Source organism: Aquila chrysaetos, chromosome Z (assembly GCF_900496995.4).
Source record: "Aquila chrysaetos chrysaetos chromosome Z, bAquChr1.4, whole genome shotgun sequence".
Lineage (NCBI taxonomy): Eukaryota > Metazoa > Chordata > Aves > Accipitriformes > Accipitridae > Aquila > Aquila chrysaetos.
In genome coordinates, this window is record NC_044030.1 from 85080807 (window position 1) to 85094279 (window position 13473).

General features: G+C 41.4%; 1 protein-coding gene and 1 long non-coding RNA gene across 6 annotated transcripts in view; one reads left to right on the forward strand and one right to left on the reverse strand.

The window, feature by feature from the left end:
* Positions 1 to 79: 79 nt before the first annotated feature.
* On the forward strand, positions 80 to 6990 carry LOC115337443. Its single transcript, XR_003922149.1, has 2 exons — positions 80 to 343; positions 6706 to 6990. It is a non-coding gene; the product is annotated as an uncharacterized LOC115337443 (long non-coding RNA).
* The window catches only part of MYO5B (myosin VB), a 171949-nt gene continuing 160384 nt past the window's right edge, over positions 1909 to 13473 (reverse strand). For all 5 annotated transcript variants that reach the window (XM_030005719.2, XM_030005720.2, XM_030005718.2 and 2 more), the window contains 5 exons: positions 11116 to 11266; positions 9667 to 9952; positions 8345 to 8519; positions 7321 to 7401; positions 1909 to 6556 (listed from right to left, as the gene is read on the reverse strand). In XM_030005719.2, the coding sequence (XP_029861579.1) occupies positions 6404 to 6556; positions 7321 to 7401; positions 8345 to 8519; positions 9667 to 9952; positions 11116 to 11266 (846 nt within the window). In that variant the 3' untranslated portion in view covers positions 1909 to 6403. The remainder of the gene's footprint in view (positions 6557 to 7320; positions 7402 to 8344; positions 8520 to 9666; positions 9953 to 11115; positions 11267 to 13473) is intronic.

Genomic DNA, 13473 nt, shown 5'->3' on the forward strand with positions numbered 1-13473 from the left:
CTTCGTTTGTTTTAAATCTTATTATTGTTATTATTAATAATTATTATTATTATTATTTCACTTTAACCTGGGTTTGATTTCTTCGTCTTCCTCCGCCGCGCCTGAAAAGGGCGGCGCGGACTTTGGCGAATCGGCGGCGGAGGAAACGCAGAGCGGGTGGCGCCGACCTCCGCGGCGTTACCCCGGTAACAATGGCGGCGGCGGGCGGACCGGGCCCGCTCCGCTCCCCTCCGCTCCTCCTCGCCCTGCCCGGCCCGGGGTCGCCCCGCCGCGGTCCGTGATGAGTAGCCACTGCGCAAGCCGAGTTCCGCGGGGACCGGTGAGGAAGCTTGTGCTGGGGAAGGTACCTGAGACCCGCGGGCGGCAGCCAGGGGAGGCCCTGAGGGCGGCTCGCCCCTCGCCTCAAACGCCTCCTCAGGGGTTTTAATGGCGGTTCGCAGCCCCGAGCTGCCCCTCCTTCCAAGATTTAGCCTTTCTCCTCGGGTGGAGAAGAGGAGGACTGGGCTGCTGGCCCCCCTCCGTTGCAACCCCCCGGGTGGGGGTAGGAGATCCAAAAAAAAAAAAAAACAAACCCACCCCACCTTTCGGAGTTCTGGTGGTTGAAAAATGCACGTTGAGGTGTGATTTAAGCGCATAAAAACTGTAGCGGGAGCATTCAGACCGTCAGGATCAGTCAGAATGCTTCGTGTACAAATAAAAATTGCGGTGTGGCTCCCCACTGACGCAATGTAAGTCTTATAAATTTTCGAGGAAAAAAAAAAAAAAGTTCTCCTGTGAAGACTCCCGGTTTTTTTACTTTAATATTATCTTTCAGCTGCTTTCCCTACATAATTCGATAGCATGTTTCCATACATTCTGTATGGTATGTCTAAATATTTTGATGGTTTTAATATTTTGTACCAGCCGTGGAAACTGGTTTGCTGCTAGGTGACTGTAGAAGTGAGATTTGGTAAATAATTATTAGAAATCTTACACTAACACTACGATTGAAACAATAGACAAAAGTATAGCCAAGCAATTAACTAGTAGAGGTAGTTACTCCTAAGTTTCGCAGTTCTCTGCTCTTATGACTAGATGTTCCTGTACGCTAGATGAGAACAATATTGAAACTGACCACATGTGATTGAAACTGCATTAAGCTTCAAGATCAAAGAACAAGGACAAGAATAAAGACTTCAAGGACAGCCAACAAAAACTTCAAATGGGTTGGTGGTCGCAAAAGCAGCCCTTTGACTCAAATAGATCCTTCACTGCACATAATCGGATGTAGGAAGTACTATGATAATCAGTTACAATCATTTTTATGTATATGTATACTAATCTGATTAATATGCAATTAGTTATTCTATATAACCTGTTTGTGCTAAAGCTGTGGTATGCACGCTAGGTGGAACTATCCCCCGTGCATCCAGCGCTGCAATAAAGAATGCCTGCTTTCTAAAACTCCGAAACCGAGTCTTAGAGAGTTTCCTGACCGGCTTTTCAGTATCATTTCCAATGGTTTCACGAGTCTAGAGATCAATGAACATCCAGCAATATGCAACTTTGTCTTTAAGAAAAAAGCAGAGGGTTTTACTATGTTTCCTCTCTCTGCCATCAAATTATCTTATTTAAACACACGCACAGGGGCTGGCACTGCATCCCCTCTTCTCCATTCATTTACAAGTGCCTTCAAGGCCATGATGCCACGCTCAATTGGTTTCTAATTACCTCACAGTATTTCAGCACCTCCAAAATTACATTTTATCTTCTAAACTTTTCAACTTCTTAAGTGAAAGCTTCAAGACTGTTCATTTGTGTTTGTGAAGTACTTAGTAATTTTAAAATAGAAATGTTTTCAATATATAGAAGTAAATATTGAAAGGTGTAATTTTTACATTCCCATTTTTGACCAAAAGTCCCAGTTTCTTCAAAAGTGTTTATTTCACAAATTTTTTTTATCCACAGCTGAATATTACAGTGACTATTACAAGCATTTTCCTATAAACAAAGGTGTAGTTTACAGATTTGTTCAAAATGGAAAAATATTTTATAAGCAGTAGTATTTCATCTACAGTATTCACTCCTGTATATCATTCAACTCCTTTGAGAGCAGCTATACCTTCTGCCCGTTAAGGTAATGAGACTTCACAACCCCCCCAAACAAACAAACAGAATAGACATTGCACTGTAGTAGCACATTTTTTGATAATTTGTTTTCTTCTAATTTCAACTTAATTCGAAAGTCTTTGTCCACTGGCATTTACATTTTGAAATAATTTGTATACTCATTGGGGAATATGTCCTCTGGATTGTTTTACTTAACATCTACGTTACTAGAACTTCTTTCAAGAAAAAAAAAAATCAATTTATGACTGTAATATATATGTGAATCAATAAAGTTGGAGGAAAAAGGCTCATGGCAGTTCATGCAATTCGTTTTAATTAGATTATATTTATATGCAATGGCAAAATGCTACTTTTTCAGTTAAATATGGTCTGAAAGAATAAGTTTGCACAGTTTTGCTCATTTACTATTGAAAATGAGGAAAACGACCTGTTGTTTCAAGTGCATCTTTTTCACTTGTATCTTTTGCAAATCACACAAATGGAGGGTCGTATCTTGCAAAGACTTTAGGTGGTGGTGTGATTTCAGTGTTTAAGTTGCAGTATCAGGAAAGGTAGCCTCTAGGCTTAAACTCTGAAACATGCCCACATTTTGCTACTGTTTCACTCATACAAAGAAGTGCTTTTAGATACAGGGAAATAAATTGCATGAGCAAAAAATGTTTATGATGTAGGACTGCATAAATTCAGTTTGAGGTCTAATGTTCTTTCAACAACTACAACAGCTTTACCAGCCAAAAGATAAGCAACCTTAGCTACAAAATGCCAATAAAAGAAAAAAAGAAGGAAAAAAAAAAATCAAAGCAAGTTCTTGATGAAAATGAAGTGTGTACATTGTTCTGGATGCTTTTCATAGGTCAGACAGCACGTGCCTGAACTTCAGTTTGAAGTGTTCATTTCATAGCGGTGGTGGTTTGTGTGATATGGTTTTTTGGGGGTTTCATTTTTTGGTGGGGTTTCTTTTTTTTTTGATTCCCAATAGTGCTTTTCTGAGATCCATTATACATGCAAAAATCAGCATGGGTCAGGTGTTTGGTTTTTTTTCCCCTAGGAACTTCAAAGTGTTTTTGCAGACCTCCTCAGAGTGAAATTTTATAAGCACTTATACATCCACGGACAGCTTTTTATGACAGAACAATAACAGTATTCCCACATTTTAATGCTTGTTTCAGAGAAACAGCGGTTGAGAAGTCAGTTACCTTAGTAACAGCTAAAGGCACACAGTGGGAAAATGCTCAACTTAATAATCAATATTTAAAAATAAAGACAGAACTGGGAAACAGCCAGCTTTCTCAAAGCCATGCTTTGTGTTAAATTAAATAAAGAAGTGCCAATCTGAGGAAAGGCGGGCATGCTTGAGCATAGTAATTTAACAAAATCAAAATTTAAAAACAAATTCAAAAAAACTGCTAACAGAAAAGATAAGATATATTAAAGATATTTCATACAGAGTCTTCTTCCAGATGGATTTTAATGGATAAACTACATTGTCACAGATCAAGACATTAAATCCCAGTTCCCATCTATACATACCAAGAGTTTTTAAGAAAGTCTCTTTGTTGTACATATAAATCATGATCCTGAAAATGCCAGCGAAAGACCATTATCCCCTAAAAGGCCATTAACCACATTTTGTAATTGCGATCAGCAACAAAATCGTTGCAGAAGAGGATTCTGCAGCAACCTGTCATTTAGTCTGAATGACAACCATTGGTTTAATCAATCTGTTGGGAATCATACTCTGAATAATTTACATCAGAGAGAGGTAGAGACCTGAAGAGCCTGAGAGGAAACTGCTGGCCTAAGATGAATTCTGAGAAATAGCACTATGTTAAAACCACCTTACACAAAGACTGAATTCTGCTTTGAATTATTTTTATTTTTAAACAGTGATGACTACTATAGTGTGGAAAAAAGGGATAAGCTACCATTAAAAAAATTAAATACAGAGCCTTGCGAAAACATTCATTTGCAAACGTGAAAAGAGGTAGGTACGATAAATAAAAATATCATAGCTGAGCAAGTGGCAGAAGAGCATGGGCTTGCTGGGCACAGACAGCAAAATGGTGGCATTATCCTTAGTGTATGTGAAGGGGAGATGAAGGCACTACTGAATATACGTAGTAGATGCAAGTGCTCAAGGACTGTCGTTTGGAGGTAGTGCTGGTACTATACAAGCAATACATTTTCTTCTATCGTTAGTTGGGTGACGGTTAGGGGAAAAGATAACTTCTCCCTAGGAAATGGCCTTAAGTCTGTCCTTCACTGGTAACAGCTGTACTAAACCATAGTCCATTTGAAATAATTCTTCACAGCACTCAACTTTTTCTTTAAAAATGTGCTTTCTGGATAGTAATATACATATATAGTACATACAGGACTATTACAGTTTGTATATACATAGATTATATACATGATGTTTAAATCAAAACACACTCCTTACCTAAAAAGGTGACTGCAGCATGGTGGGATGTAGTCTATCTCTAAGAGTCTTCACATTCTATTTTAATCCTCTGAGCAGACAGGGTACCTGGCCATAAATGTGCTGTTTGGATATGATTTACACCAACTAAAAGTAGTCAGATGCAGAGAGGTTTTTCTGAAAGCTCTTAATCATCGCGGAGTTGCCGAGACTTCAGGAACGGCAACCACAAAAGCAGGTAAGTTAAGATCTCCTTAGGCGAGACCACTATGGAAGTGGAAAGGGCGGAATGCTCCCAGCGCTAAGATGAGCGGGGCTTTCGCTGCTGCCAGACATCTTCGTTGCATTTTGGCACGCTGAGCTACGGCAGAAGCATCACCATCAGGGTCTTTGTACAACACCACTCAGGCTCGGGAACCCACCCTTCCCCCTTCTCAGCAAGGAGGGTGCCTCTCTGCAGTAACCGAGAAGTCAACGTGTCATGATAAGTACCGAGAAAAATCAATGGCTGCTTTTGTGAGTGGCTGGCCCCTTTCAACGTCTACCTGGTGAGGTCAGAGGATTGGTTTGTTTTAATTTATAAGTTAGCTTAAAAAAAATCCTAACAGAATTTGAATTGATTGCAATTATTCCTTTAAGCTTGTTGTAGACAAAGAGTTCGTGTTCACTCTTAAAGAAATGGCTTACATTACTAACACACTATCTTAAAATTTTTTGTGTTAAAACATTTCATTGCTTATCCATTCCCTTTTGTTTTAAAACTCTTTTTTTTCTTTAAGTATTCTTCATTTATCTAAACACTGCATTTGCATGACTGGTAAAATTTCGGATGGCTATTGAACTGAATAGAGTTCTTCCGTGGACTGCTATGGCTAAGACTAACCCACCAAACCTAAGTAGGACTGCAGACCCAAATATTAAACTGGGTTGCATTAGCATGTCTTACCTATGCATGAGATTCTGATACAGGTCATGTAAGAGGTCTAAGAACCTCAGTAGCCACCAGATGAAAGTTTTTGGCTTTTAAAAGCACAGGGAGAGCCAACACTATGGATCAGGATGATGCTTGTCTATACTAGAAGCAGGAGGCCTAAGGCAGTTCCTTGTCTCGAGATTATTTCACTAGGACAAAAGCTTTGCAAGTCACTAATGTAAACTTGGTAATGGAAGAAAGTCCAAACCGCCAATTTATTTGAATTCCCATGAAGCAGATGCACTGGATGTAGTTAGGAGGAGCAACAGCATGTCTCAAACATAGAATTTGTGACAAATTCCACGTCAGTGGAAACAAGCAGCATCCAAGCCCGTTACCTTAACCGGCGTGATAAATAGGTACTTGCACCTTCTGCAATTTACTTTCTGAACTCACTATCGCAATACAGTTACTAGCAAGAACAGGGGGCAGAATTGCATGTCCCGTTATTAACACATACAAAACCACCTAGCTATTAGACAAATGACATGTCCTTCACGGCAGCATAAGTGTCTCAGATTTTGTTTTTGATTTAACTATCATTTCTTCATAGACACCTATGAAGATCCGAGTAAGTTGCCTCCCACTCACCATTCTTTTTTGTTAGTGGCTTTTGGAGATGATTATGGGCTTTGAACTATGTCAACATAAAATCAAACAGTAAAAAATAAATCTACATTTCAAGTATCCTTATTCTGAGCTGCAAATTACCAAAAAAAAAAAATCACATACAGATCAGTCTCTTTTTTACTGTACAGTTTAGCATCCATTTATTACTGTGTATTGGTTCTTCCATAAACCTGTTTGGTCCATATTTAAAGAGCTTCTTAAATTCCTTTTGTGATTTTTCTTTCTTTGCTGGAGGTCTCTGGGTAGGAGAGGTGGGCTTATTTGTACTTTCTTCAGACTTTATGGAGAAATTCCAAGTTGAGAGAAGCAGGGAGATGAATAGAGTCCATGGTTATGGAGGATGGGTTGAAGGGGAACAAAACTGGGAACATGTGCTTGAAGTCTAACAGCAGCTGCGGAGGGTCATTTCGTTCTTGCAAGTGCATCTATGAGGCGTGGGAGAAGAAAAAAAATTTAGTATCAGTTGTTGCCTTTTCTTTGCATTTGTCACGTTTAACATGAAAAATTTGAGAATGTACACAATTTTAGCAATATTGCAAAAAAACAGTGAGAACTATTTTGTTCCCTATTGCAGCAGCCATCCTCTGAGCAAATATTTACAGCAACTTCCACATAGACTGTAGGAAACACTGCTTCAGAAGAACCTGGCTATGTTTTCTACATGACCACAAAGCAAGACACGGGACTTGGAAACAACATGACCCCCTCACACAGCAAAAGCAGCGCTCCATGATACCAGCAGACCACTTTTGATTCAACCGCTCAGCGATGGAGACATATTCTAAGAGCAGTTGAATGCATTTGTTTCCTTTTCCTCCCTCCTCCTTGCGAGCATTAAAAGATCTTTGGTTTTCTTTTATTTATTTTTCCTTTAGTTGCCAGTCTCTGCTTCGTATCTCAGAAACAACTCCATGTCACCGATGCTTCGCTGACTCCTGCAACCTTACTTCGGCGTTGCGTTGCTGCTAAAGAGCATTGGATTAGCTGAGCTGGGAACTTAGGTGCTCTTTGTGATTAACAGCCTGGTTATCCCTTCAGCCGTATGTTGCAAGTAAGCATGTGCACACGCAGAGCACTAAATCCAGGACAACATGCAGCAGCATGCCTACTACAAAATGCTGGAGTTAGTAATGATTTAATATAGATGTCATTAGTACTAACTCCTCCACTTCACAGCCCTTTAATTTACCTGTATGTCTCGTATGAAAGCTACTGTCACACGTTCTTCAAACTCATTCACAGGAGTGTAGAGATTAAGTATCTTTACAATCTGTTGAAAACAAAAATAGGATTACAGGCAGTTAAAAGAAGCTAAACTTTTCCAGAATACAAAGCACCACTAACAGTTTGTCTTGATAGGGCTGTAATAAGTCTTCCATGACACTACTGAGAAGCAGAAGTAGCACAAGTATCATCCTGGTGTTCCTTTGCCTGCTTTAAGGTATGGTAAGCCTCTATGGACCTCTCAAAGTCACTTCCTATGGCAGCATTTGTAAATTGGGAATAGACTTGAACAACAGATTTATACAGGGACTCCACTCGGTTGGCACGCGGTGACACGGGTGACCGCTTCCCAGTACTTCTGATGTCACCTCTACAACAGCTCTCCCGATGCTCCCTCTCTCCTGCTCCTTCCCTACCATCTCCCTTGGCTTCTCTCAGGAACACACATTCAAGACAGGGAGATGGAGACAGAGGAGAAAGGATCTCCAAGAACCGCTGGAGATCAGCTCACACCTCTCACTTCTCCCTTCCTACGGCATTATCAAATGAAGGCCAGGCAATCCAGCAGCAAAAAAAGTGAGTTTATATCCTCCTTGAATGGAGTCTCAAAGTTTAAGGTCAGATGCAGCCAGCCTAGGTGGGCAATTCTCAACCTCCCACTCCAAATCTTGGGTGGGCACCCTGCACACCTAACCAGGTTAGACCCTGGCAAAAGACAACAGGTAGGTTTAAAATCCCAAGCGTCTGACTTATACCATGAACTCCTCAGGGCTGGGTTTCATCTTTGTGGATTTCTGGAGCTCCAGCACCATCAGTGGCACTGTAAGAGAGGAGCCACCGTGGCGACTGCCTCTGACAGGGGTCACGTACCTAACATCAGTCTTGAAAAGGACAAGTTGTCCCCATGGTGGGAATGGCACGCTGACCATCCTTTCCCACTCCTTTAATTATCAGTAGCCTCTGGTGTAAGTCTCTGCCCTGCTCTCTACCTGCTGGGTCGTGAGCGATGTGCACAAGGAGCAGATGGCCTCAGCATCTTCCGAGGTTTTCTTTTTCAGCTGCAGAAGCTGTGCTGCCTGAATCAAGGGCTCCAAAGTTTGTGCTGCTCCACTCTGCTGCAGATTCTTCCCACGCAGCCATTCCTCCAGCTGGCTTATGTTAAACCTGGGTAAGCAACCAAGATAAGACGTGAGCTGAGCGCCAAGAGATAAGATGTAGCATCTCAAAAATCCTCTGCAAGACTCAAGGTGTGTTGCAGTACTGGTATGCGTGGCTTTTTGTGATGCATATTTGTGATACACATGGCAAGAGACAACCAGACCAAAGCTTAATACACAACAACTCAAAGCAAAACTTATACTCTATGTACCTCAGAAACAGATGAGCCATGTAGCAGCTGAACAGCACAAGGGATGTGCTTTTCTACACCATGCAGATTTGTTCAAGTTTCAAAAGTCAATTAAAATTAAGCTTTTAACAAGCTTTTAAACGCTAACAAAATCCTGCAAGGTACCCAAGTACCTCTGAAAATTATCTACACAAAAAATGCCTTTGCCTGTGCCCACTCCCAGGCTCAAGGGGAGCATGCAAAGGATCCACTGTGGGAAGGGGAGAGGGTAGCAAAAGCAAGGTTTAAATCATTTACACCGAGAAGTAAGTTGATAGATTTATGCCAGGGCTGATAAATATTCATGAGCCCTTTCTGGCAGGTTTGCACTAGCTGTCATTCCAAATTTCACTCCTTATTACAACACCACGCTAAGACGGCGATGGGGCGCGCGGGCCCCTGATCCCAGCCCAGCAGATATCCGTGCTGCCACTTGCCTGCAGCTCACGAGAGGCCAGAGGCACTGCACACAGCAACAGGGGTTTGGCTTTAAGATCCACCTGCAGAACCGGAGCCTTTGACACTACAACACTTGCTACATTAAAACCAGCAGACACGGCAGCGGGAGAGAACCACGGAGACTTCTCCATCCCAGTGTTCAATCCACCCTACATCACCTGGTGTAGTCTTTGGGCTGTGCAACCTTCCCACTCAGGCTGGGTGAGGAAAAGCTGGGGAAAGCCCACCCCAGAGATAATTACTGTACCATACATTTAATTCACAAGCCGCGCAGCAAACTGCGCTGCACAGGCATTACTCACTAGGGGTTAGCTTTAACTGCCACTGCATCAGCCTCCTGCTGAATCCAAACAGTTTCTCCCCTTACTTACCCCGTTGCATTTTATTTTCCTATTTTCTACCACCTTATGAAGTTAACAAAACTTCCTTAAACAGGTTCGTCTCTGCCCCAAGCCCCTGTCCCACCTTAGCTGCATGCCCGTGCTCCACGAGCAGACATCCTTCCTCAGCAGGAGGTTGTTCAGGGCAACCGCGTTGATCATGTAGAAGAGCTGCTTGAAGACCTGCTGCACGATCTCTGGGTCCAGACCCTGGTCACACATGATGCTGTGGAATGTGTTCAGCTGGCGAATGATTGCATCCAGGCTGTAGGAGCTGTCACCATCTGCCATGCTGGAGGAGCGATTCCTGTAGCCCATCGGTTTGACACCAGAAAGCCCCTGGATACTCTCATTTTCCAACACTGCAGACACTGAAAAAGGGGGGAAAAATGAGCTAAAAAAGTCTGCATCCACCTACTAGTCACTAGAGGTAAGAACCCCTCCGTGAACAGTCATAAACACGCAGCAGTCTCAGTTATGCAACACGATGGATGCTGAGAGCTCTGAAAGCAAGACAGGTCCATGAATTGCTAGTTTACTGTGATAATACGAAATTGTTGAAGCACACAAAATATCTGTAGGATCACACTTCTTTTTCCTTGGTGTTACTACACAGAAATCACTTACCACGTTGCAGAAACAGGGAACAGCTCTCCTTTGACCTGTAATCAATTCTCCCTCTATACCCACCACAGAGCCTTAAATTCTGCAGTTAAAGTGATTAATTGGCTCAAAGGATTGAGAGAAATGAAGATAGATTAAAAGTAATAAAATTCTTACAGCCTAACTGATAGAGGAACGGACAACTTTCTGCAAAGAGCAGGAGGAACATGCAGCGATGGTAGGCAGTGATGCCGTCAGATACAGCCAGGATTTGTGCAATGACATTTGGAGGGCAAAGGGAAAGAGTCCCAGATACAGAGGAGTCCAGGCTGGGAGCCAAAGGAAAACACCAGCAGCTAGAAAAATATAAAGCACTGAGAACAGCCCCTCAATTAGCTTAGCAAGGAGGAGGACAGCTTTAGCTGAGGAGGCAACTCTTCTCATACTGACTCACCCTTGCAAAACAAGGTCTTCATTAGTTTCTTTTTCCTCTTCCCAGTTCTCCTCCTCCCTCATAACGCACATTTCCACCCGTAAAAAGCTTAACCATGAACCTCGTCTGGAGGGGAATGCTGTTGCTACGGACCCACCAGCACCACTTCACCTCTGTCACTACCTCCCCAACAGAAAGGAAGGAGATATCTTCTATCATGGGGAAAAAAAAAACACCTCATCCCTATTAGTTTCTATCAGGGGGGAAAATAAACAAACTCATCCAGGTCTGTCTCCCTAGCTCCAGGTCACTGCTAACAAGAGGACCTGCTCCAAACCAAGACTCTTTTTGTAACATACGCCTCTTCGCCAACTACAGGTTTTTCATTTGGGGAGAAGTCATGCTAGCACCACAAAAAGGTCTGAAAAAACACTCAGAGTAGGTAATTACAGAAAAAAAAAAAATACCCTCCTAAAAGCTAATGTGCTGTGAACTTACCGATCATGGGTTGGAGTATGCCCTCTGCTATCTTAATGAGCTGCTGGTAAATCTGGATGGAGAGGTGGCTCAGCACCTGGCGGTATTCGGTCAGGTCAAAGTTCTTCAGACAGTGCTCGTTCTGCTTAGGTGTATTTTGTGTCATGAAACCCTGAATAGAAGGAGATTAAGACACCTGGTTTCATTATTCCACCTATTTATAGTCCAGTAAAATCACTGCATTAAAAAAAACACCTTAGAGTACAAGATATCCAGATATGTTACCAAAGTACATTCTTAGTCTATTATAGAAAAGATCAAGACTCATATATCACCTTTGATTTACTTAGCCATTTGTTCATAAATTATTACTAGAGGGCTGCTTTTTGAAGAAAAGCATCATTAAGCGATAAGTTTTTCATTTTAACTTTAGCAAGGAGCAATATCTGTATTAACTGCAATATATATGAACTAGAAAAAGACATTTCAGTCCCTGAGAAACTTTTTTTAGCTGTTTGTTTATCCCTCTGAGTCCCAATTATTTATGGGAAACCACATATTTTGAGATTAATATTTTAGGGGAAAAAAAATAACCACATGCTATATGCTTTGACAACATTTTAAGCTGATGTGAAGTTCAGAAATCTCTCCAAGTAACTGAATTTATTCCCTGCCTTTTGATGGAGAAGCAGCTGATCTCAGATCCTGCAAATAGATGCTGTAGCCCTGAGTTCTGGGCTCAGACATTAATGCCAGTTTTGCTGGCAGAAGCAAATATGATCTAACTTAATTTTGTAATTAACACATTAATTAATTTAATTGCCTGTTCACATGGTCTTATCAATTTGGTGTCAAAATGAGAACTAAGCAACAACTTCTTTTGTTGTTTGCTGACTAGCAAAGGGTAAAAATACAACATGTACAATTTGAGTTGACTTCAGAATTTCTCCATTTTCCTGACCAGTGAAAAACTGTTGTGCTCCTTGCACTGCAAAATTGCATTTAGTTTAGGATTTTCTTTTAAACCCATTTTCTTAAAAATAGCTTGGATTTCAAACTAAAGGTAACAGTATTTTGGAAACTCCTCAGAACAATTTTTCCCCTCTGTTTTTTGCACCAAATTATCAACTGAATTTGCAAATACCTGGTTCATTTAACACAGTAAATCAAAGCAAAGGATGTGAAATTTAAGTTTGGGTTTGTTGGGGTTTTTTTTACCCTGCTCGTTTTCTGGGGAGGATTTTCTTTAAATGTAACATTGTTATCCAGGCAGAAGAGGACAAACAGGAGCATAACTATTAGTAAGTATGATCTAAACTATTTTTCTTTTCAATTTAAATCTTGAAAGTCCAGCACCAAGATTTTACACACCAGTCATTATCTTGTGAATGATCCAAATAGTTTATTTGATTCCGTGAAAATTTTTTTCTTTATTCTTAAAGCTTGACTGCTCAATATCTCTAACACAAATCAAGACTAAATGAGAAACAATATACTCTGGCTCTGTTGAAAATTTTAATACCCAGAACACATGGCTATAAGGATGGCAGCGTGTAATGTACTAAGAGGACTGTGATGATCTGACTTTGTCAGAAGAGATCAGCTATAATAAAACTTTTTTCAACTTATGAAACATTACTGAGGTGGCAAGAAATGAGAGGATTTCCTTCCCAAATCTTGCATTATAATTATGCATTTTTGTTGTCTCAAAGTGTGGTTATTTTGAACTAGTTGAACAGAACAGGAAAAAAAAATCAGTAGAAATGTGCAGAATAAAACTGCAAGATTTGGAACGGTTTTCCTCTGAAAATCTTGCTTAGTGAAAAATTGTGGAACCTACTAAAACCAGGGGAACAACCTTCCAGAAAGAAAGCCCCTGTTCAAACAAATCAAAGCGCATGGTTGGCTATAAAATTCAAAATATTCTGTTGTGTGTTGTGTCCTGGTTTCAGCTCTCAAATGTCTTGTCTCGCTGCAACGCCCCATGAACCTCTGGTCTAGTTCAGACGAGATAGAAGGAAGAAATGTTTTACGATGAGGGTGGTGAGGCACTGGGAGAGGTTGCCCAGAGAGGTGGTGGATGCCCCATCCCTGGGAACGTTCCAGGTCAGGCTGGACGGGGCTCTGAGCAACCTGATCTAGTGGTAAATGTCCCTGCTCATGGCAGGGGGGTTGGACGAGATGACCTTCAAAGATTCCTTCCAACCCAAACTATTCTATGACTCTAGGAGCTGCCTCATGTTATATCCAATTAACAAGGGAGGAAAGTCAGAGATGACCCCATGTCATAGCCAGAGGGAAGCCACTAGACCCAGGAGACCTGAAGACCAACCATTCCTGAAGGAATGCCAACACATTCGAGATCAGCGACGAGTTTCT